Genomic DNA, 25,223 nt, shown 5'->3' with positions numbered 1-25,223 from the left:
CTGCTAGCGGTGCCAGAGATTGATCCGAATGTTTGCGTTGCAGGTCACTCTCCAATCTCTATTGCCGCATCCCGCGGATGCGTGAGCGCAGTTGCTTGTCTACTGAATATGGCGAGCGTGGAGATCAATGGGATGGGCTTCATAGATCCGCCAATCTGTCAAGCGGCTGCAAACGGCCATCATGATGTGGTCCGGCTATTAGTGCAAGAAGGCACACGTCTGAACATCAATGAAAGCACGATCGTATCCCACGACACTGCACTCTGCATTGCTGCCCGTGGTGGTGACTTGGAGATGGTCCAGGCACTCTTGTCCCATCACCAAATTGATGTCAACCTCCGGAATGAATATTTCGAGGATCCGTTGATGTTGGCAGTCAAGGGTGGATGGCAAACACCAGACTCCAATCCTTCAGTTTAAAGAGATCGCTTGAGCTAGCAAGAGACGACTGCATCAAGAGTGCTATTCGGAACAGAATGGAATCCAACAACTCTCGTCAAACATCGTTGAGGCGGTCTCCGAGGATGAAGTTTGGTCGTCTGGAGAGTTAGGGACATCTACATATGTCGCGATGCAACACCAGAAGGCTGTTCTCAGCATCGCTTGCCATGAACTATCGGAATTAACTATTTTCATCCCTCCGTTGAACAGGTTTATTCACAGTAATGCCACGTTCAGCTCCACCGAAGCCTACCTGTTTACACCATCCAATCATCAAAACTGGACTTGCAAACTATAATCAAGTGCCCCTGCAACTCTTTTTTTTCTAGATCAAATCTTGTGTCCATTTTCACATTAAATTGAGTAAGTCGAGGTAAGCGGTAGGTTAGTTCGAGCGTGAACAGTTGGGGTAAACGTTGATCAAACCGTTCAGTCACTTTTGAAGGCGGTCGAGTTCAGGCCGGGACGGTCATGGGTGGCAATGACAGCAGCCTTAGGGTGACCGCTGGGCTATAAAAGGCCCTCGAGTACAATGTACTTTGCATTTTATTCCAAAGGCTGCGATGGAACATCCAACTCCGCCTTCTCCATGTGACCGGCCAGCCAAGAGACAGTGCTGGTCTTCCCACGATCCAGAAAATGATAGCAACCTGCAAAGCCACCATCAGCAATTTGCAAATCCTGTGGCCATTGAGTTTGAGGCTAGTCAGCACTTTGTAATGGTGTTGTTTCAGCTTTGCAATCGAGCAATACTCAAGCCTACCACGTTGATGGGCCTTGATGACTCTTGGTTCTATTGAGCGCTAGTGAAGACGGTCGCTCTTTGCTGGCTATTTTACTTATCTTTGCTTTATTCTGACTATGATTTCTCTTTCTGAATCCTATCCGATCACCGGTGAAATTCTGTTGGATGCGGCGATGGAATCAACATTTCACCGCCGTTGATGCATCAAAAGTTTGACATTCGAGAACATAGCGTCGGCCATGAACTGGGATCAGATTATAATTAAATTTCCTGCTCACACTATGGTACAGTAGTCTGTTTCTCTCACTCTCTTCCAATTGCTAATTCTACTCTTGTGTTTATTCCACCCGCCTTTGACAGCGAGTCTAGAGCAACAACGAATAGGTCAAGCACAAACAGTCTGTACTTATTCTTCCTCTGCTTTTTTGGTGCTAAATTTGGTAGAGTGTGATTTGGATCTCGATCTCCACGCCATCTGGCAGGAGTCCTCTGGCATACCAACACCACCTCCTTCTCTCGCTACCGACCACGAACAACCTCGGCAGATTCTCTCGGACGAAAGTGAGCCTACTGGATATGCGGTTTCAAGACCATCCTCAATCGAAATCTTTTTGCTTCCCACTCACGATAACGACAAGCTGCCGGTCTTCCAGTGGGTGGGTCCAGATCCTCTGCCCGCGTCTACTCAGGCTAATGACATGTTCTTCTTCATGTCGGCGTTCGCTTTCCCTGCCAAAGTGCACTACATAGAGTTTTGATTGGTCCTATTTTACCAGAAGTCTGGCGAGATGACAGAAGAGCGTATTTTCTTTCTTCGCCAAGTTGAGACGGCCGCGTGGAGCCTCTGTCGGATACGCGGAGAGCTGCCAGATGTGATCTCCTGGCACGGATTTGACGCAACAGCCATTGGCTTTCGACTGTTTCTGTGGCCCCGCATGAAGTCTCTTGAATACTCAAGTCAACCAACCGTCCCTCCGCTAGGTGCACTTCCGACGACACTGTCCCTGAATCCGAAGTCTTTTGTGCATAACATAGTGGGGGGGCTACAGATGAGATCAGTCCAGAATACGGGGATTGTTCGCGGACAAGGAATAAAAATCACTGCCCATGCCGTAATTCTCTTTGAATCACAATATTATTGTAGTGCTGAATCTATCTCTGAAGGGTAATCCCAAATAGCCGATCTTCACTCTCCCCCTGCATTATCCAAGAGCCCTGCCAGATTGAGTCTGAGAAGGGTAGTTCCAGTCATCAAGTATGCTAGTCAGTCGCTCCCGAAACGATGCTAGTGCTCGCTCAAAAAAGCGCAGCCGGGCGAGTTGTTTGTCGTGGCGAAGCTGAAGACCATCTCTCTTTGTTCTCAGGTGCGCACCAGCCTCCTCCAAAAGAAGATTCTCCCGCTCTAGCCTCTGGCAATCTACATGCTTGGACACGCATGACTCCCATAAGCGTCGATATAGTCCGACAAGTCGAGCAGCTGGAAAGGCGAGGTTTGGATCGTCCCGCTCGATGTCAGCAAGCACCTTCAGAATGTCTTCAAAGGGCTCGGTGGTCAGGGGGTGTCTGGCGTCTGCGTTTTGTTGTGAGGAGGGCTATGGTGGTCAGCAAAGTATTTAAAGCCGATTTTCGTTTCACTTACCAATGGGACGTGGTCAGAGGTTTCCACTGAGTTGTCTTTCTCGCCAGGGTTGGGCAAGTCACTGGGCTGCCGATCTCCAATTTCTGTCGAGTTGTTTTGCGCTTCCATTTTGTCCGCAAGAGAAAGTCAAGGATGTTGGCAGTATCATTTCCACCGGTCTTGGTATCTCTTATAGACTATGCAGAAGCAGGTGACTAGGTGACTATGCATGGGATCCTAACAGTTGATTGGTGCGGTCAACCTTAGAAATTGATTGCTCTCTGTTGGAATTTTATCATTTGATTTGATTGAAGGGTGACGTTCAACCAATCGATCAGGGAAAATGATCAAGTCTGACGGCGTTGAGGGTCAGGTATGAACGCTCTTTGAGATATATATTTCAACCAGGGACATTTTGTATCTTTGATGAACGGCTCAGAAATCAAATCTATTAATACAATTTTTAGAACTCATGGTCACAAACCGAAAAAAAATGAACAAAAAAACAAAAAAAAAAAAAAAGTCTTCATGGTCGCAAGTTCGAAAATTGAGTGTTGACGACGTGTAGCCAGGCTTCAACGGGTTGCACACCCGCACATCCGACCGTGACTGCAAATCGCTTTCTGCAGTCTGAAAAGACAGACCCACATCAACACAACCCCACAGTACTTCAACGAGGCAAAGAAAAAAGTCAGCAAATTTGAGGGATAAAATTGTAGACGCTTTTAGTTGATCAACGTTGAGTGGCTCGCGTATGAGAAATCAGAAAATGAAAATGAGGGTGACATTGCATTTCCCACACGCCTCAGTCAAAGAGGGCGTCAAGATTCAACAGTTGAACTACCCAACATGTCTTGGCCGACTCAACTTTTTTTCAACATCACTCTCAATTATCACTCTCGCTGAGAATCCAAAGCCATCAAGTATGTTGTTGAAATATTTGCAGTAAAATGAAGACACTGGCTTCAACAGGGTTCCATTAGGAGAGGTGTTTCCTTCAATCGAGCAGCGCGCGTAGTACACAGGGCAAGGACTAGCCCAGAAGTCTATAAATACATGCTCCTCCCCCGGCAATCTGCTCTACAATTCATTCACTTCACTCTCCAAAGTCCTGCAGGATTATGTCTGAGTCGCCTGATAAGTTCTCTGCCTTGGCCCAGAAGAATTTCCACCTGACATTGATAGGATACATTACAGTGTGTGACAGGTACAAGTATGATTTTCATTTAATGCACTGCCATTCGAGCCAGCTAATCAAAGGTACGAGCCTTGGGTAGCTGTTCACAGTTTCTATTCGCATATACGTCCCTTACAGCAGCGCGCTAGTTGATCCACTGTACTGCCACTGTGTGAGCTCCCACGACATGGGCAGATATCGCATCGCAGGTACGTCAGCAATGAATGAAGACATGCGCAGCTTGAATTACGAGAGCCCTCCTTGCTGCTCTCTTCCATGAGTCACCTTGCTATGATGATTTTAATATCAAATGGCCCTAACATGATTCAAGTTCTTCCAAATCAACCACTAGATGGGAGCCTCCGATGTGGCGAGGGGCGCCAATTGCGTCCTCTTCCCTGAATTTTGCCGTGTCCCTCTCGCGTTCCTTTCAACTTGTTCACCGCAAAAGATGCTTTGGTTCCCAACCTGGACCCCAGGACACTGCTGACTCAACTCTCCGCGGCCAGCTGCCGATTAAATCGTCGCTCCCCCTTCACCAGCCAACTGGGCCAAAATTTCTGACAAGAGGGCTTTGACATGCAAAAGTCTGGTGCAGGAGACTAGCCCAAAGACCTCTGTCAGAAAGAAACCATGGCCTTGTGGCCCCGCAAAACCTCAACCGCAAAGCTTCGCAGGTATGTGAATTCTAATCTGGCCTGTCTCACTGATCCTGAAGACGATGCGATTGAATTAGAATATAGTACATTAGAGCAAATGCTCAAGCACAGAGAACACAGCTGTTTGCCGTCCTTTCGACCATGGTGCTTACCTCCAAACATGTGAGTGATGAAATATCCCTCCGGTCTACACGCTTATGAATGACAGTGAACCATTGACATCTCATCAGATGACCCGACGGTATAGCACCCTTTGAGTGCCCAGTACAAGCCACGGCCTTCTTACTGGTCCCAACCTCGTCGCTCCAAATTATCTAGCATGCGCTAGGCAAAGGAGGAGCCCGCCAATAACAGGTGCACATACTAGATTGCAAGGCTCGCTGCATGAAAGCTTGAGGCGTTCATTGTCTCTGACAATGTGAGTGACCATCGCTTGCGCTAGGCTATGTCAGTTTCTGTGCGGGCTTTTGTGCTCTCAAAAATGAGCGTCCTTGCTGTTCTTTATGTTTCAATGTAGGAGCCCATTTTCACCCGTCAAACAGCCTTGTGGGTAGTCCTTATCGATGCATCAGAGACAAGACCAGGGGTCATTACGACGCGTGCTCCATCGGGTTTTCGGTCTCACCGCCTTCAATCCATGAAGAGCGGAGTTTCTGGCCTTCCGGATATCCATTGCGACTATATACTTGCCATCCTGGTGAGTCCATGAATCCCTATGCTGCCTAAGAGAATGCGCGTTGCGCCGCAACCCGCCTCTTTTGGGATGACAGCCGGAGAATGCGACGGACCAGAAACAACATAGCATGAATACTGTAAGTGATCTGTTGGCGAGCTCATAAGATCGTGAAGTTTACAGTACTGATTGTCTCATATCAAGCGTACACATAGTGCCCTCTGCGAAGTCTGAATGGTAAACCTCAAAAACTCGTCCAAGTGTAAGTCTTGCTGACTGGGATTCTACATTAGGACGCCACTTGTGTTCTCATCACTCGAGTCAGATGCGAAGCAAGCGAAAGCCATGTTTGCTCGAGCTCCCTATACCGATTCGAACGCATGCTATCTATCCGTCCCATTACCCTACTCGCCGCATCGATGATGAGTCGCTGTTAGGAACAGATCGTGTACCTTGGCCCTTCTCTCAGTCGACTTTGTGCAGTAGGACTTGTGCTGATGTATGTCAGCATATAAATGCAGGGGAAAAAGCCCCTTTGTGGATTGAATTACTGGCGTGGAACGGGTGAACCTCTTCGTATCTCCCTTTTTTTCCAATCCTGATGCTCCAAAAGACCCGGGGAACTGGTGTTTATGTCTTTCTTGATGGCAGTTGAGCCATATCTTCACAGACAGCCAGGTCGTTCGCCAAGTCTGTGTGCAAAGACAAGGTGAGGCATATGTGCCGTCATTTCGAGCCTACGGATTAACATTGTCATCAGCTATGAATCGAGAAAGGAGACCATCCGGTCCCGAGCCACGGTCGAGTCACGGCCGATTTAATTTAAGGGCCAAGGGCCACGAGCCAGCGATGACCGACCGTTGCTGACCTGTCTGATCCAACACCGCATTGCTCAGCCAAAGCGAGTGGGAAAGGACTAATCGGTTATATATGACGCCCCATCGAGCGCGTGTCAAATTTTGTGGTGTCTTTGCACAAATCATGGTATATTTGATGCTTTCGTACGCTGTTTTCTTCCAAATCCCGAGCCACATGCACAAAACCCATTACCCTGGACAACTTTGCAGATACAGGTCAGTCAGGTCTAGAGATATCATTTTCTCGCTCATATCGTTTTCTAACACGTAGCACGCAAGCAGCCTTTTCCAGGAGCTGACCCAGTTCTCTGGGTCTTCTACTTTGACTGTCCTTGAGCATTGATTATTTGTCAGATACACCGCGTTTGTGGTTGGTATATCACTGTTCAAGCACAGTCCGTCACAAGCCCGCCAAGAGCTATCCTCTGCGCGACCTCGGACTATCCATGACAGCCTTTGCTGAAATTTTATACCCTCAATGAGCATTCACCGGTTGCTTTCGGGAGGAAGAGAGACATGTCTGCTGCGGCTCCAAGCCAAGTGGATCAGTCGGTGGAGTCATCTTTACCAGACCTAGTCAAGATGGCGCTTGCTAGACTCAATTGGGCTGATACATATTTTCTTTAAAGTAGTGTATGCTCGATCGCGTGGTTTGGGGTACTACACCCAAAAGGATTGGTCGCCAATTCCAGTGCGGTGTGGTTGTTGCATGGGTGATTGGCTCGCACGATACACTGATGTTACTAGGGGCAACTACGTACAAACGTGCGACGGTTAGCATTTGTCAAAGGAGCCGACTGAATGGCTTTGAGTCAGGGCCCTCGATTACTTGGTTGTGTTTGTTGCGAATCCACGTTGTGATTGTAGGCATTCTACGGCATAGTAGGAGTGAGTGACTTGCAAGCCAGCTGAAGCGGCAAATTTGAATGCGCGAGGAACAGTCCATCACATGACCATGGTTATTCGAGCAGCAAAACCTATTTCGAGCGCTCCTCATCAGAGGCTTCTTTGATGCCTAAAATGTGTGATCGTGGGCGTTTGCCTGATTACAGCTTCACTCATTGCGAGAAATTAGCTAGCTTCTAGCATGAAATTGAATCCTGTGGGCCTACGGATGAGGAGTCTCCATTGGTGAAAGTGTCATGCTTGAACAAGAGGATACACATATTTCCGTGTCTATGAAGTATATATACTTACGTGCTGACGCTCACAAAGCCTCTAAGTGCCAGAATAGTACAAATTCCTAATCATACCATGGTTTTTCTAAGAATATCCCATGCAGTCATCTCTATAGTATATCCAATATTGTCCATGACTTTCATTACCCACTCGTTGTCGTTAAATATCATGTCTTGGTTCCTAGAGCAGTTGAACCCCCGATTCGGGCACGGAAAAGTCGGGCCGAGACCCGGGCCAGAACATGCACAAAAGACGACATTAGTCAGCAGTATGAATGCCACCCATTGTGGTTTGCATAGAAACAGACTTGGTGTGCACTCTACTTCACCGCCTGGCCATTTCCCACCGAACACACGTTCATACTACTGTCAACGCTCATCCCTACCAGTATTAACGCCATCATCGTTTATCAACACCGTCAACGTTTATCAACACCGTCAGCGTTTATCAACACCGTCAGCGTTTGTCAAGACCACCAACGTTTATCAACATCCACCAACCATCATCGACATTCATCAACGGTCAACAACATCCATCAACGCTCATCAACCACCAACACTCGTGAACGCCCAGTCAACACATCCACAATGCACCGAAATAATCACCTGTGCTCGCTTTATGCTCCGGTGGCAGATAAATTCCATTGCGACGCGAATGCTAGTCAATCCAAAGGATGAAGACAGCAAAATTCGGAATGTGGCACTCTATAACAAAGGATCTTGAATTTACGAATTTGAAATCGGTTTGCTTCTATCTAGGGCTCACTTTATTTCTCCAATGATCATCATTCGAAACACATCATACGTCATCAAGATGGTGTGCAGGTCTTGGCTTCTTCGAGTACTCTTGAATACTCCAATACTGGTCCCTAGCACCACGTAGAGGTGCCTGCACGAGCTAGAGGGGCTTTTTGTCGCAGATGTCCCTGCGGAGACTCTTTTTGTCGCAGATGTCCCTGCGAGGCGCTTTGTTGACGCAGGACATAGTCTGCGGAGAACTTGGTAATGCAGCGGTCTCCTGCAGAGAACTTGTTAACGCAGCGGTCTCCTGCGAGGATTGTTGTTGACGCAGACCTATCCTGCGAAGCACCCTCTTACATCGCTGGGCTCGTGGCAGCGACAGCCGTGGCCACGGAGACGCTCAAGCCCGCAGGCAAGAGAGGGACATCGTGACACATCGGAGTGTGAGGACCGAAGTCCTGATTTTTTTGGGCTGGGAATCTGGCCCCTTTTATAATTTTTCGGCTACGTTTCCACCAAAGAACCAGTTGCGTAGTTGATAGCGAGAATCACTTCTCATTGTTGGCGTTGAAGACATACGAACAACGTTGAGAATAGTGTTACGAGACCCTGTGGCCTACAGAGTCAACTTCCTACCTGGAGCCAGTCCTCTCCCAGTTTTACGTTGAGCGTGGTAAACCATTATCATCACCTGTTGAGCAGAAAGTAACGCCGCAAAATTCCGATTCCTACATATCATTGAATTTTCACTTAATTCGCTCAACGCGGTGGCAGACCCCTCTGCCAGTTTTAATCACGGTCACTAGTCACGGTCACCGTATCTTTCATGAGGATTGAAGTGCTTGAACAGATGCCGCAACAATGGGTTGGAGACAGACAGACAGTGACATTCGATTATACCGGTTGTTGGCCATACAGTAGCAGGTATTAAAAAAACAGTTTACGGGATGAGTGTTGATGGTGAGTGTTGATGGTGAGTGTTGATGGTGAGTGTTGATGATGAGTGTTGATGGTGGGTATAGCTGCAGACCAAAACTAGAGCACGATGTCACCGTAACGCCAGTCGGAGGCTCCATATATTCGTGACCGACTCGACCTTTCGGCACTTCCCACACCTAGCTTCTTCTCTCGCTATTTACTATCTTCCCAATGGCAAGCTAGCGAGCTTCAATTTCAATTTCCTATTGTGCATACAGCCTAGGCTTTACTCGCAAACTTGAGCCAATCCTACTCCATCTCCTGCTTCTTGCGAACTTGACTCAACGATATCGCTCTTGCCAATCGTTTTCCTTTTCCAACCTCTTCCAAATGACACCATCGGACAAGCCGTCTAATGAGAGCCGCATGCACACCCTGCTTGCGGACTTCAAAACATCAATTGAGGCTTCCGACAGAGCCAGAGTCTCTGTGGAGCCCACAGTGTCGCCTCAGAAGATACGTCGCTCGATACTGAAGAGCCGCGAGCGTACTTCGCCGCGCCGAGATAGACCTGAGGATAGACCACTCAAAAGAGTGCGATTCAAGCCAGCTTCAGGAGTGCCGTTGGAGGAATTCGTGCCATCCGGCGCGCGCGCGGCGGAAAAGTCCATAGCTAGCTGGTCAGTTTCTTTCTTCGTTGCCCTCCAACATCAGCACCCCTGTCCTCTCGCTAATTTATTACGCAGGCCGAGCAGGCGAAAAAGGTGTGTTAATTAGCAACCATGAAGGCTCACTTCAAACGCGACAGCTTGTTGGCGGTAGGGCTGATACGTACAAACAATAGGTCACTTCGCGGAAAAGTTAAGCCAGACGAACGACAAAGCCGTCGCAACGGAGGAAATTCCCCTCAAAGTATGAAGGACAAAGATCATATTGACGCCCTCGGAACAGAAGTCAAGAGCCTCAAAAGGGAATTGGAATCGATGCGATCCTGCAGATTGAATGCTCGCAGCAGCGAACAAGACAGATAGTTCGACCATGATCACACAGATATCTGTAAGGTCCCACCCGAAGTGGGTACGTCCAGTTACCGTCATTCAATTCCCTGCTTTCCATCTTCGGGATCGCCCTTGCAATCCACCCAAGATGCCTGCGAGAAGACCGCAAGTATCGACTTTACTACGTCTACACTCAGCTCGTCGCCGGCTTGGTCGTTCTATCCTTGGGGGTTATGTTGCCAGCCACGTTCATGGTTTTCAGACATCAATTGAATTATTTGACAGTGAGGGTCATTTTCCGTACTACAAGGATCTGTATTATGGAGCCGTTGGCCAGGCGGCTTTCGGAGTTTTAGCGATCATTATGTCTCTCGTGCCTTCTGCCATATGCGCCTTACGTGGACACTAGCAGAGTGCGCACACGGACCTATAAAACAGGCACAGAGGATTCTATCGACCTCCTAAAGTAGGGGCGAGGAACGAGTCAACCGGATTTACGAAAAAAAGGCAGTCGCAGGATTTGATGATGATTTCGAAAAATGAGGGAGGTGGAGTCCAAAAGCATTAGAGAAGTTCGATGAAAACGGTAAAGGAATGGACTCTACTGCAGATTTGGTGAGATAATTTACCAGTTGAATTTCTTGATTGAAACCAAAGCATGTTCATCGCTTGATCTGACTAGCTAACTAATCGTAGCCAATATTGGAGCAGTATGCTGGGTGGCTTGATGTAGCAAGTAGGTGATGGTTGACGACCTGCTCTGCGTAAATATCCATTAACCTTGGTGGCATCAACCTTGGTGGCCGTCAAGATTTCAAAAGCCGACCAGAGAATAATGTGAGCTGCCCAGGGATCACATAGACCCAGGAAATTGTACGTAACTTGTAGACTCTCCATTCCCACCCTCACAAAATCAGTCACGCCCCTGTTGAAAGCTCTATCAGCCCTGGGAATGCACATCTTGGCCCTAGGAGCTCTCTTGCTCCCAGGGGCTTTAGTGCGTTGCCTGGGAGCATATGCGTCGCTTCTAGAAGTGTCAGAGATATACATGAAGCATGGAGATATGATCTGCGCGGGACCCACATGGTCTATATGGGTTCCCCTGAACGCGAGGAAGCTACCTTTCTTTTGCTTCCTCGCGCTACGTCTTGTATCTAGAGTCGACTATAGCTTTCCTTTATATTGATTATTCATCTACGAAACTCAGTCCCCATCTACGTATACGTGAAACCCTCACACTATGGCTAAGCCTTTCCGGGAGTAATCGAATTACGCAGGTTTGTGCGCAGGTCTGGTGAAGGTGTCTTGTGAGGGCTTTCCGCGACCTCAGAAGGCAGAATATTGACTCTAGAATCCAGGAGGAGGGTCCCAGGAGCGCGACAGCTCCCAAACCTAGCCAATCCGTTCCCAAAACCAGTTCGTATTCAATCAGGATCGTATAGTGGAGATCCCAGGGGTAGAACTCGGTTTCCTGGAAACAGGAGTTGGCCCCAGGATCTAAAGACGAGTTCCCAAAGATTAAACAGCCCCTATATTACCAGAGTCAAATCAACAATGTTGGTTGATTAAATATATACACAAGTGAAGACATGAAACAAACTGCGAATAGCATGTCTACGTACATCATCATCTAGCACTTGCAAATATGAAGCGATCACGTACTACGGTATGTCTCATTCCAGATCACTGTTGCTCTATTGCGACGAACATACATCAGTGGAATGGCCGGCTGCTGCTGTGGGTAGCATAGTCGGCGAGGTTGCGGGTTGCCTATGGAAACTTCGATGTGCGTGTTGGGCTCTCATTCGCTTCAAGGAACCGAGAGCTCTCGATGCATCAAGTGTTCCGCATATAATCTATCTACACGCTGCGTATGCTTCATGTATAATCCTTTTAAATGCGACCAGAGTTCCCATGAATCAACAACCTCTTTTTAGGAATGCGACGGGAATTTTTGGTGGCCAACTAAGTCTAGACTTCATTGCTCGGGCATATAATGGGGACCCAGCGAGATGAATTGCCTGACTACTGCTTTCTCAAACATCTATACATTACTCTGTTCCTACATGATTACAGGTACCACTCAAAATTACATTTCTTCGGCCGAAAGACTATACCTCGAATATCACATCATCCCGAACGCGTTTCCAGAAAATCTTCTCGTCATGGCCTGGAGCCCTGCTCATCTCCAACTGGTATTGGGCCAGGTTTTGGGCGATCCGCTGCACCGTGAGCGGTGCATCTGGGTGGCAGATGACGCAAATCACTGTCCAAACACCGTGCCGATTGAGTCCCAGATAGATGGAGTACTGTGCTTTCAGCTGTTCCAGGGGCCTCCTTTTGCATATCCACCAGCGCAGAGGTTATCTTTGGCTGCAAAGCAATTGTTGTGTTTTGAGTGCAGACGCCATAGCCGTCGACCAAAAGTGTGGGCCAACCGAATGTTGCGTTTGTTGGATGCTCGCCTGGATCAAGCCAAAACTTCATGGTTCAATCGGAAACTCATAGTTCGCTTTTTTGGTGCATCCATGGCCAAGCAGTATGTTCCACAGCGTTGGCGTGGCTATGTGTCCCGATGAGGCCTCAAAAACCGGAAGAGACTATCCAAAGGGGCAAATCTAACGGTAATCCCCCGCATGCACTGAGGTTGGCCAGAGCCGTGGCAATCAGTCGTTCCAATCTTCTCAAGACAACAAATCGCTGCAGTTGGGCTGTATCGATGACATACCTCCAGTGACGAGCATGAAGTTCATTGATAAAGGGATTTGGTACTCGTGCATGGCATATGATCACTTAATTTCTCTCGCCACTGTCGCATGTCTTGCACGAAATTGGCCACCCGAAGACTCTCGTTCTGTCATAACCGAGTCGCCTAGCTCGTTGCTCTTCTCGCGGGCTCTGGAACTGAAGATCAGTTTATTTTGAGTCTGCCATGAGAGCCCTTTCGTGGCGAATTGAAAACCGATCGAGATCTCTGTTGTCTCCTTCTTGTGACATACTATCGTCGTTGGCGGACACCTCTGGGGACGGGGCGGCTGATCGTCGTGTGCGTTCCGATTCAGAAGAGGCGGCAGATGGATCTGGGAGAAATTCTGATCGGCTGGGAAATAAGTCTTGGATTTGATGTTAAAGCTGCCGCTTCAGCCTTTGAAAACGAGAAAATAAAATTTTGAGATATCTCCACATTTTCTTTGCGCTTTTGGTGTATAGAAGACTGGAAGAATGGTAGTTATATGAGATCGGTAGAATTGTTAGGTAACTATTATCTTCGAATAATCATGCGGAACGGGATTAAAGAACATAAGTCCGGTCAAACAGTTTCAGCGCTGTCGCCAGGGAAAAGCATGGGTAGTGGTCTGTAAGAGTGAGCGATAGTCACTACTTCAACATCTGTTGCTATGGGGCAATATTCAGAGCGGAAAGATCTCATATCTACATTACCACCTTTTGGATAGATCGCAGTCAATAACTTCACCTCCAACTTCAACGAACTCTAAAATTTGACGTAAATGCATCAAAGTTACACATGTGAACTAGTGAACCACTGTTATGAGGTTGTTTCTGCAAGTCTTTGTTTCCAGGCCTCATCTGCTTCTCATTTCCTCAATTGCAACTCGCAGTGAGCAACAGGTGAGATCGAGCGTCAACGATTGAGGTAATCGTTCACTGACTCTTGCAGGAACGTCGAAATGGGATTGTTATATAAAATGGTAAACAGATACATACAATAATTCACGGTGGCTCATTCAATGGGAGACAATCGTTGAGTTCCTGTCACTTATATGTTCCGCGCTTTTTACTAATGATCCAAGCTCTCTTTTGTTCAGTCACTTAATGCCTGGCATCTGGTTGATCAAAGTATCATATGCATATGTTCCACTAAGGCAAGTTGATTGGTCCTTAACTTCTCAAATACCCCCAGGCTTTCCTTCGCCCTGCGCGGTTATCACGTTTCACAACAAGTTCTCGGTTTGAATATACAGGTTAAATAGCATCAACCAGGGAAAGTGCATGAGACACAATGGCATGTGGCCTGCTTCCTTCATGGAAAACTTCGCCGCCAATTTCCAAGGATAAGTATTCAGGCTCTCCGCCAAAAAAAGGGCCACCCTTTTTTTTTTTTTTGCTCGTAATGTTTCCCCGATCTGGTTGTACTGCACGTGACATTGTAATGGTTGCCGGCTTTGGTTTGCGTACACTTCAGTTGGATAATTCCAGGCACTGGACCCTCTGCATATTTTGCATAGTCCTGTGTTGCAGCCCAATCTGTAGATGTAGATTTTGCCTTGTCCTGGGCCGGCAGCCACGAAGCATCAGAAACCAAGACTGTGGAGAGGACTTGAGATAACTCAAACTCTGTTAATATCTTGTTTTTTGGACAGATCGACAGAGCAGTAAGAGCGAATACGTTCTGAACTCCAAGTTCGATCACAGTCGAAGAGAATTCAGCCACGAAGTCTTCGTACGCAGAAAGGTCAGCACCTGGTTCTGTCGTGAACTCGTAGGCGACCATATTTCCCTCGGCGGTCACCTTGAAGTAAAGGCCACGCACATCCGAGCAGTTTTCTGGAAGCCTGGGGCTGCATAGAACGAAATCATCATGATCTTTTCTCTGGATGTTCTCGTAAACCACGCAGCGTCCCTCCGGAATGTCAAAATGTTTATGGACCAGATGGAGAGTGAAGATTTTGTTTAGCCTATGAGCCGCTATGATTCCAAGAAGAATAGCATGAGCCTTCGAGTGGTTGGCTGCTGCATCCGCCATAGTGTGAATATGAGGAAGCTTGTTGTATTCCGTTGAAGGAAAAGGCATCTCCTGAAGACCCGTATTGTTGAGGGAGATGATGGGTTCCGGCATATTGAGTGGAGTATAGTAAGATGTGAAAAAAGGGGTTGACTTTGAGAATTGGGGGAGCTGAAAGAAAGCCATTAAATGAGCAAAGCGGACATTTAAGTATTCCAAATATTCCGTAGCGCATGACTATAAGCCATTTCTATGACGTGGCTTGCCTTCAATGTAACCCCTCACCTAAAATATTTTGCTTTACACTAGCTCTAGGATGAGTTTGGCAACTCGACTATCTTCATGCAGTGCAGTTGATATGTGTAGCACACAAAGCACATGTGGTAGTCAAAACCAAGAATTCCATACAGTATGGATGCTGAATTGGTATTTAGCTTGATTAAGAAACTTCACATTAAAATGACTGTTTTCATGCTGTAAAATTTTTAACGCGGCACTACTGCAAAGAGATGCATTGGCTTCATGTTGGCCAGGCAGGGATTATATGTACGGTTATGCAGAAGGGATGAGTGCCAGTGATCTGTTCGCACTGTTTCAGCTTTGGAGTCAACCAATCAATCAAATGTGATTTATGTGCATCTATCTCACAGCTAATCACGGCATAATCACGTATCACCCGTATTAATTTATGGATAACCAGCCACATTAATTTGACTGTATTGTTTACTTTTGAATTTCTCTTGTACTAAAGAGGGCTAGTTCTGGGTTGGCCCTGTTTCCCCGCTCCTAGAGGCGTGGTACTATGGTATTTTGGGTGATCCACTCCGTTGCGTGGTCCACTCGCTTAACGAATACGCTACTCCAGCGCCATGTGGTGGTGTACACGTGTGAAAGAGTGAATGCTCTGAGCACAGATGAGCCTCTTTTTTCAGTTCCCTGTCGACTCGCTATCCACCCTGTCGACTCGCTATCCACCCTGTCGACTCGCTATCCACCCTGTCGACTCGCTGTCCACCCCCAGAAGGTTCATATTATTTTTTATTTTTTCGGCTGTGATGAGTAGGAGGTAGTATAGTTTTCTTATGCGACTTCCTGGTTGGGGAAATTTTTGTCATTTCAATCCATGTAGCGCCAAAAGTGGTGATTATTTAAACGTGTAGTGTGCTGTAAGGTATTTTTTGCTTATGAGACAAAGTCAAGAAAGATAACGGTAATGATTTGTTCATTCCGTTAACCTGGTTGGTGACCGGCATGCTGCAGACCGCCAGGTTAGCCTTTCACCGCCCTACCAACTTTTGAGGTCCTAAACCGAGATTTATCTTCTTCTCATGATATTGCTACCAAATCAATTGCGCTGTTTTCTTGACTCCGTCAACCCATCCTACACCATGCCAGAGATTACCTGCGATGAAGATCTACCCAAGCTTCTCAACACTCCAACAAAGCAGGTCAAATGGGTCAAGAAATTGATTCTCAAACATCTGGGTAGCGCCGTGGACCGTGTCGATAGACCTCCTATGCAGGGAATGTTCAGTCGGACCTTCTTTTTGATCCTAAAGGATAAACGGGAGATAGTGCATCAGTTTCGTACCGAGCCACTTGATCTTAATGCCTTCAAAACCGCCAGACAGGCCCTAGGCTCTATTGTGCCTGACGCTACTGCTCTAGAAGACGAAGAGCTTCTTGCGCAAGGAGTTTGGGCCTATACCTTTAATCTTTTGCCAGGCGAAATGTGGTTACGAGGAATTTCCGGTAAAGGGGCACAGGGCCGAATCGCTATCAATAAATCTCTTGGTCGCGTCCTATCCAAGGGCTGCCTCGCGAGTAACAGTGATGAGGCTGTTGATGGCCGTATCCGATTACACCTTGAGGCCCTCTTGGCATCGTCGGAAGATGATATCAAACCATATCAGCATCAACTTCAAAGTTTTGTTGATAAGTTAGAGCAGTTCAAAGAGCTTCCACTATGGGTTGCTCACTATGATCTTAACGAAGTGAACGTTCTCATCGACGAGGACTGCAATGTTACTGGCTTAATTGACTGGGAGCTATCTACGCCTCTTCCTTTCGGGATTGGCTTCGGTCGTATTCACACATATGCTGGCGAATACAGTGGCGGGGAGTTTTGTGTACCAGATGAATTTGAAGATGCGGAAAGGGCCTTTTGGCACGAGCTGTTCGATGGAATGCCAACAGAAATCCATCGGAAGCTGAAAGGCGATATGAACCTTGTCCAAGATGCTGTTATCCTTGGTACTCTTTTGGATTGCCTTGCATTCGAGAATGGGAAGGTCATTGTGGGCAAGGTTGCTAAAAAGGCACTCCCTAAGCTTCTTACTTACCGAATCCCATTCATTCGAGGGCAAGGGCCTCCCTACCGAGATTAAGCCTTTTGGAAGCCTACTTTCATCGAACCCGCCCCCCCCTGCGCCTTGTGGGAACATTGTGTTATATTTTTTTTCGAAAACACCAAGATGGAGTCCATAATTTTTTTTAAAATTTTCTGCAAAATATTGTCTGGCAGTACTTGGTGTTTCCCCGTTCCGTTCCTACTCACCCGACGTGGATTCTTGATCACTAAGAATAAGCACACTTCGAAGCAGTCTGAGTCCTCGCAGTTCCTCGGAGCTTGGTGGCCATCTCAAAGCTGCGGGCCTGAAGAAATGGTGGTGCGAGGACTGGACCATCTTGTGGTAGCTTGACCCTGGCACAAATTCGACCTGTTACTACTTTTACTGTGCGGTTGCTAGTTGAGAGCTCCATGTAAGCCCTGGAGTACCGTTAGGGATGTAATATTGTTTTCTATATTAGCCTCAGATCGCGAATTCTTTAGATGAATGCTAGATTGCCACATATTGACGCGGACGAAAAGTACACGAAGCAGGACATAAGCACCGCTGCGGGGAGGCTAGAAACAGGCGGTTGGTCACAGGGCAACACGGACCCCTGAAAGGGAAATAACACCATACGCAAAAACCTAAGAGACCATGTTACCGCTGCGATCCACAGTGGAAAGCCACATAAGATCAAGTAAGACCTATCACACGCATAAGCGCGAAAGAATAACGCGCACATTTCGATCAGTAGTAGCCGCCCCGCGTTACTCGGAGACTCACCGCGTAGCTTTGGGAACGTTGCGACCTAATACTGTACGTTCGGATCTGTCGTTTCAGTGTCTAGTGCAGAAACCTTCAGAACTCTGCTGACGCAATAAATTACGATAAGTGTTTCTGGGCAAGCTGAGATATAATGGGCTCGTGACCCTCTCTGGACGAATAGGCACGAATGTCATGGGGCAGGTACCCCCCGACAACCGTAATGCCAAGGATGCTAAATTACTTTACAAAACACAATAGAAAGCAGGTCACTCAGTGTAACCCCTGTTTATGCAGCATCTTACCGCTCCATGCCTCGACAAAAATGGAAATTTCTCCACTTCCCCCGGACAACCCATCCTTTTCACGCCCATTCGCCGATACCCAAGAAGAGGAGGACCGTGCGGGTGAGGCTGTATTTAACTGACTCTCTCCGCGCACCCAGTGCTTTCTCCTGACACGAAGTGCTCTCTCGGTGCATCCAGTGCTCTCGTCCGACCCACTACCCTCTGTGCGAACTCACTGCGCTGCCTGCACCTGCTACTGCAGTCAACATATACCATGTTACCGTCTATTTCGCATGATACTGCCTACGGAGTTCAGATCAATTTGACATCAGGCTCATTTTACTGGTGTGACGACTATGGACTTGGTGTACAGGAGAAAGAATTGTTGAGGCTTGAGGCTAAGTTTCTTCAACATTCACTCGAGCTCGACGAAGGGGACCAGCTGGAAAAAGTCTCCCGGTATATTGAAGACAAAGCAAAAGGAATAAAAACAAGTGGTTCTTCGCTGCTGGTAGCCCCGCAGGTCAAAAAGAACCTTGAAACTTTAGAGGGCGATGCCAAATTCCTCAATCTCCTTCGTAGCGGGTTTTCGGGACCAATCCGTGCGGGAAAGATCTGGGGAGACTGCAAATACAAAGAAATGGTCACTTTCACTAAGCAGCGCTTTGGTCCCGCTTATGCTCTGCTGATTATTTGCGTTTTCGGTACATTCGGCCGATACGAAAGTACAAGACTTACAATGTATCAACTCGCCAAAATCGTCCAGCGTATAGGCCATGATATACGTCAGGGCCAGTGTTCTTTGTATTGTCCTGAGCTGGCAAGGTATTGGGACAGATTGATCGGAGAATCAATTGATGACTGTGCTTGTACTCCATTGCCATCTGATGGTATACTGCAACTTCAGGCAGGTGCACGGATTCCAGGAGACCCGCAGGGGACTTCTGCCCACCGTAGCGGCCAAAATTGGCATGCTACCGTAATGAATGGAGGTTAGTTAGATTCGCATAGACTCTTCAATTCTGTTACTTACGCTAATTCAATTCCAGGTGCACACCAGTCAATTAATGTCGGCAGCCTCACATGGAGCACGAGAAGGACACAATTTCTGGCCTTAGTGCATTCTATGAGCCGCATTTGTATTCGCAAAGACATCCTGTGGCGGGGACTTTTACTTCAACACCGATGGGACCGTAACGGTAATCGGACAACCGCTTCTCGGACAGACATCACGGATTTCGCCGAACTTTTCGCTAATGAAAATACCTTGGATCAGGAGATCGAAGGTTGTCTCAACTGTGGACTGATCAGAAGGTTCACACTCGAGGATGGCACTCAATGCTACACACTGAACGGTGGGTTAGAGAGCTGGCAGCATTGCGACTACTCGCGACAATTGTGGGTAGCTCTGTTTGCATTCGCAGCATATATCTATCCCCGCGATGAGAAGTTGGAAGACTCGTACGAATGCCAATCCATTAAACATGAACCTTGATAACATTAACACTCTGCTAGGTTCCGTGCCACTGGTAAGCTCTTAATGCCGGTGATGAATTTACTATGGGAATACCTCAAGGAAGGAGATTTTCAGGATCTACCGTATATTGTCAGGGCAAGCTTCATTGAGGCATCTTTATCGGCCTGTAGGCTGGCAAATGCTGCTCACGCAAAGTCTATTGTGTCGACAGTTCGCAGATTGCAGGTTCCATTTGTACCTCCGCACCTGGCGGCGATGCTTAGCTGGCAAGAGAGTGTTTCTCTCCGGTGGGAGGGGGAAATTGATAAGTCGGATACTGTTCTAGACGGAATCTTCCACCAGCTTCCTGAGGCTCCAAAGTCAGACCCGGACATAAGATTATATTGTGCGTACGGCCGCTTAGTGTTTTCACGGGCGGAAAACGCGATAATGCGGAATGACTTTGATCGCGCATGGCAATACGTGGACCGCTGGGAGAGCAGAAGTCACCCTCCTTCAATGATGGAGGTCAAACTGAGCCGACTCTTCAATACTGTCTTTGGGAGAATAGCCAGGTACACAGGAAAGTTCTTGTATGCTCAACATTGTTTTGAGCGTTGCCTTCATAACGATGACCCCAGTTACCGCCACATTCAATTTCACCTCGCTGATATCTACTGTGAGTTGGGATGTGCTGAGCTGGCGAAAGATCTGCTCCTAGGTGACGTGGAAAAGCTGAGGCAAAAGAACAGCCAGAAATTGAAAGCATTCAGGCGTCTGGCGCTCCCATTAGCCGAGGCTCACATCAATTTAAGAGAGCTTAACGCTGCAAGATACACCTTGGAGGAGGCACTCAAGGTTTATGAGAGCATCAAGGACCATGATGTGACTGACCAACTAGGCCATGTTCGCACGCTCATTAGCCTAGCACGAGTGGATTGGTATGAATGCATGTACTCAGGTGCTAACGAAAGGCTCAAGCGTGCAACGGCGCTCGTTGAGAGTTATTCAACATTCATAACCCGTGGGTTTGACTTTGCATTCATCACCCTATTTCACTCTGTTGTGAAGAGAGCGCTGGCCAATGAGCTCCTCTCAGAGGTATCCCGTGGCTACTTCATGGCAGGGAACGGAACATATTTTTTCGAAGAGATTTCTTCCAGTGCCTGGAAGTGTATTTCAAGTCATAATACGGAGCTCTCTTCAGTTCCCTTTGGTCTCAAGAATTCTCAACGCACCGCTCACTAAATGCAAGCTTCCCGTTATCAAAACGTGGGCCAATTTAGAAGTCTGACCAATCATACGAGCTCTCTCCAGGGCACCTTCAATTGTCCCTTCACAGTATACCATGGTCCTAGGTTCGTATTCTCTCCAGGCGCGCGCGTACTCTTCTAACTTTGCCACTGAAGATCTGGACTTGAGGTTTCTGTCTAGGAGAAAATCAGCACACTGTCCACCTTTTTCCCAAGACGTTTTGGACATATATACCGATCCTTGTCTGCCCGTCCTGTCTTTCATTGTATGTAGTCAGTATCATGTGATCTATTTCGAGACTCTCCCCAACGAGGGATTCATTGATAACACGTAAGAGTTCGACGCCGTCACGATCTGAGAAATGGCTGAAGATGACCATCCTCATGGAGTAGTTGTTGGCACTATCAGAGTGAGCACGATGTTACCACAGGATATCCATCAGTGGTTATTCCTACCTTTTCTCTTTGCTCATTTTGGCCAACCATGACACCGCAGTGGACAGCCCTAATTCATTGTGAGCACCGTCAAGCAACCATCTGTAATTGCCTACTTCGATCTGCTGGTAACGGCCAGGCCAGTCAAATTTCTGGATGCCATCCTTGATATATCTATCCAGGTTCGTCAACTCTTCAGGCATCCTATGTGATGTCCATTCCTGGGCTACTGCTATGGCAACTGAGCAGTTTTCCTTCTGAAATTCAGAGAGTGATGAATCAGGCTCAACAAACGACAGTGATAAATCAGGCTCAACAAATGACAGCGGCACATTTTTCTCGATTGCACGTTGCCGAAGAGACCTAGCAACATTTTCCTCTTGGGGCGATGAGATCGCCGGACAGCGGGACTTGAAGATGCCTGCTTTATGCCAAGCGATGTCTTCAATTTCGGGACCGAGGTATCTGACATGGTCTTTAGCTATTCGAGTCACCGCTGTCACTACGGGTGATGATACGACATTCGTCGCATCGAACTCGCCACCCATGTGTGGCTCATAGACTGCAACGTGAACCTTTTCCTTGAGAAAGACATGGAAAGAGAGAAGGGTCAAAAGCTGGAGGTATCGGGGGATGTCCATGTCGGCACTAGCCTCACGTGGCAATTTATCCCATATTTCGAAAAAAGCACTCGCAAAGGCGTCTTCCTCTATCGGCTTGCCATTGATGCGAATCCTCTCGCGTATGCTTAGAAGATGTGGTGAAGTATAGAGGCCGACCTTGCACCCGAGGCTCCGGAGTATGGACGAAATGTATGCGCAGGTGCTACCTTTCCCATTGGTGCCGGCTACATGAATGACGTTCAACGTTTCTAGGTGGGTTTGCTGGTGCGGTGTCAGCAGCTGCACTTTTTCTCAACCTCGATTCTCGCCATACAGAATAACCGAGTAATTTCAACCATTTGGTCATATCGTCCGAACCTCTCATTTGGTTCAGCCTCGGCTGTGCCCTGGTACGTCTTGAATTAAGAAGCTCGATAGCATCCTGCGACAGTTAAAAGGTGGGACATCAGGAATAGATAGATACACTCACTTCATACTGCATGTTCTTCATAGCAATCATCATTCGAGGAGGACATAAGTGTCTTGATGTTCGTGCGATGCGGGGTTGCTTGCTTTAGCGTTGAATGTCACATGATCTACATCGCCTACAGGCCCACATACCCCGTAAGCTTCCACAAGAGCGAATGAAGACACTACATGGTTATTTTTAATATCGAGTAACATTGGCGTACAGTATTACTTCACTTCGGTATCTGTTTGACATCAGTGTGAATTATACTGTGATGAATCATCATGTCCATGCTAAATGGCTGAACATGTGTCTTTCCCAAGATGCAAGGTAGGCACGGTTCCTTGACAGAACCATTGAGGCATGGATCACAGATGTTGCATGGAGCTCCGAGAAATGACTACCGCAGTTGACAGCGTGCAGCCCACATTGCCCACGTTGTTGATTAGCAAAAGCAAGAACTTCTGAGTTACTGGCATTAGTAGACTTGTGAAGCGTGCAATGTGTTTCCCAAAGCGCCTCCTACGCCCTCCGCTAAAACAATGAGCGCTAAATCTAGCTTTGAGAGACCAGCCAACCAGCTAATCAGCTGCTTATCGTGCATAGCCATCACATGATCGCCCTAGTAGGCGGAGTTTGCAGGAAAACGCTCCTAAGACCTGCTAGTAATGATTGGCTACTGCGCAAGCCTTTTGACGGTCACTGTCTTGAGGCGCTACTCTTTGTGCATTGGAAAAAAGGGACAGCGAGCCGGGAACAGCCCCCGTACAGATCTCAAAATGGCTTATAACTCATGACTAAGACCCGGACTTACAGGCACTTTAGAACTAGATGATCACTACTTCTATATAGATAAAATAGCTGCACGCGATAGACTAGGCCTGGTCTCATCAAAGGCCCAAGGCCAATTCTTTCGATTAGCCGGCTGCGCAAAATAGCGGGGGTATCGAGGAATGGGAAAGGGTCCGTGCGACCCACGCTATATTTGATTGGCTCTCTCCGGGCATCCAGTGCTCTCTCCGGGCATCCAGTGCTCTCTCCGGGCATCCAGTGCTCTCTCCGGGCATCCAGTACTCTCTCCGGGCATCCAGTGCTCTCGTCCGACAGACCCACTGCTTTATAAGCGCATTCACTGCGCTGCCCGCACCCGATATTTCAGCTCATACTTAGCCCACCCCATGCTGGCCAACTGTACTTTCCGGCCCTTTTCTACACAACTTTTGATGCTCGCTAGACCTCACCATATTGCTTTTTCGGGTGCCCTATGGATACCCACGAACCCGCCAAGAACCTATGAGCCCGTATATTACGGAATAACAGACGTAATACAGACAATGTACTGTATGTACAGTGAGACCTCCAAATTGTTCGCAGCCGTATCATTACACAATATACTGCCGTACAAAAACTCGACGAATTCAATACTATCCAGTATGATGTATACTAAATTATGAAGGCATTAAAAAAGAGTTGAAGAAAGGCTTTCTGAAGCGACATAAGTGCTAGGACTAGAGGTTTAGGCAGATAAAAAAAAGCGAATATACGCGACCTATAGCTAGGCGGTGTAGCTACAAATGGTAGGCGGTATCATAGTGGGTCTGAGTGGTGTTAATACTTTGGAGGTGGTCTGTCTCACTGTAACTAGCTGGGGTGGATGTTGGGATGATCCCCTGATGGCGTCCTGGTACGATATAGATACGAGTGAAGAATGTGAGATTTGCCTGATGTGAGTGTGATGATATTCAGACTAATCGCTGGTCTTCCTAAGAAGATCCAGCTCTAGGGCTCCGAAAGGAATAAATGAATGCGAATATAGGGCATATTCATATTCGCATTCATATTATTCATATGATGCATTTTGCGCGCATTAATGGTTCTTCCGTTTTCCCTGTTTTTGTATTACCGAAATACACGTTTCCACCAGTTTCCACCAGTCAACTTAAAATTTCAAGTGCCATCACGGCCTCGGCCAAGCAGAGGTAGCAAATTTCTCCCATGCAAACCATGTTCTAGAACTGTATACCCTATATTGCAGGGCTCGGTAAGGGCTACGTAGCTTGTGTGGTCACTTTCAGCCAATTCTTATTGGTCAGTGTCTATTTTTGGTAACCAGAAAGGTTACTACAGAAAGTCGAGCGAAATTATATATATCTACAAAACGTCTTCCTATATCTTTTACTACCCCAATTAAATCGACTACCATTACTTTACTTATAACCGCCCGTTCTACTTCAAAATCAAGATATGATATAACTTTGACTATTGACACGTAAAAACGCGTTTATCATGCCACTTTAAGTCACTAATCACCCAGATCACTGATTGTTTACCATAAGAATCGCGTGTGAGAAACCGTCGCGTGTAAAGAAAAAACCTATCAACTTTCCATTTTGATGGGATTGCATTAGGCGAAAGCACAGTTGAGATTTCCCCATTACTGTCTAAATCTCACGTTTCATTTCCAATCCGCAAGGCTATCAAGTATTAACGAGTGATACTGAAGGTGTGCCATGCCTCGCTCCCAGGTACCGCTTGGACTATTGACACTGGACAAATACAGAATGGCATCATAACCCAACCCATTCGTGCGAAAGACGCGTGGTTTTCCACGTCGCGACTGCAATGCTCTGAATAATGCATGCTCTCCCTTCTCCTTGAGCCATGGGAAGGAAATATCCGTGAAGTGGAAAGCCCCTACAGCCATCACAGCGGACGCTTCTTTCAGATATTGATAGATATATAGACGCGCCACCAGTGAGTTGGTCCCACCGCATGATTGACGATGCAAGCGAAGAATGGGATCTCAAGTGGTGGAAGGCGAATGTATTCAGATTTCCACTCACGGCAAAGGCAGCTCAGGGTTGCCTGCCAGTTTCA

General features: G+C 47.3%; 5 protein-coding genes across 5 annotated transcripts; 3 read left to right on the top strand and 2 right to left on the bottom strand.

The window, feature by feature from the left end:
* Positions 1-9,397: 9,397 nt before the first annotated feature.
* N7506_000195 (uncharacterized protein) lies at positions 9,398-10,038 on the top strand (the record flags this gene model as incomplete). Its single annotated transcript, XM_056949491.1, has 2 exons — positions 9,398-9,687; positions 9,852-10,038. 2 exons carry the CDS (start codon positions 9,398-9,400, stop codon positions 10,036-10,038), a joined length of 477 nt encoding a protein of 158 aa, XP_056815406.1.
* Positions 10,039-14,086: 4,048 nt separating this feature from the next.
* On the bottom strand, positions 14,087-14,863 carry N7506_000194 (uncharacterized protein; the record flags this gene model as incomplete). Its single annotated transcript, XM_056949490.1, has 1 exon — positions 14,087-14,863. The coding sequence occupies one exon, from the start codon at positions 14,861-14,863 to the stop codon at positions 14,087-14,089; it is 777 nt and encodes a 258-aa protein (XP_056815405.1).
* Positions 14,864-16,137: 1,274 nt separating this feature from the next.
* Positions 16,138-17,136, top strand: N7506_000193 (uncharacterized protein; the record flags this gene model as incomplete). Its single annotated transcript, XM_056949489.1, has 1 exon — positions 16,138-17,136. One exon carries the CDS (start codon positions 16,138-16,140, stop codon positions 17,134-17,136), a length of 999 nt encoding a protein of 332 aa, XP_056815404.1.
* Positions 17,137-18,169: 1,033 nt separating this feature from the next.
* N7506_000192 (tetratricopeptide repeat protein) lies at positions 18,170-20,835 on the top strand (the record flags this gene model as incomplete). The annotated part of the gene is made up of 5 exons (XM_056949488.1): positions 18,170-18,251; positions 18,290-18,835; positions 19,043-19,123; positions 19,181-19,592; positions 19,647-20,835. 5 exons carry the CDS (start codon positions 18,170-18,172, stop codon positions 20,833-20,835), a joined length of 2,310 nt encoding a protein of 769 aa, XP_056815403.1.
* On the bottom strand, positions 20,791-22,400 carry N7506_000191 (bifunctional folylpolyglutamate synthase/dihydrofolate synthase; the record flags this gene model as incomplete). Its single annotated transcript, XM_056949487.1, has 5 exons — positions 20,791-21,017; positions 21,076-21,242; positions 21,297-22,159; positions 22,212-22,319; positions 22,368-22,400. The coding sequence occupies 5 exons, from the start codon at positions 22,398-22,400 to the stop codon at positions 20,791-20,793; spliced, it is 1,398 nt and encodes a 465-aa protein (XP_056815402.1).
* Between the last annotated feature and the right edge of the window lie 2,823 nt (positions 22,401-25,223).

The sequence above is a fragment of the Penicillium brevicompactum genome (assembly GCF_028827555.1).
Source record: "Penicillium brevicompactum strain IBT 35665 chromosome Unknown utg000001l_segment0_segment0, whole genome shotgun sequence".
NCBI classification, from domain to species: Eukaryota; Fungi; Ascomycota; class Eurotiomycetes; order Eurotiales; family Aspergillaceae; genus Penicillium; species Penicillium brevicompactum.
This window is presented reverse-complemented; position numbering and strand designations above follow the sequence as displayed.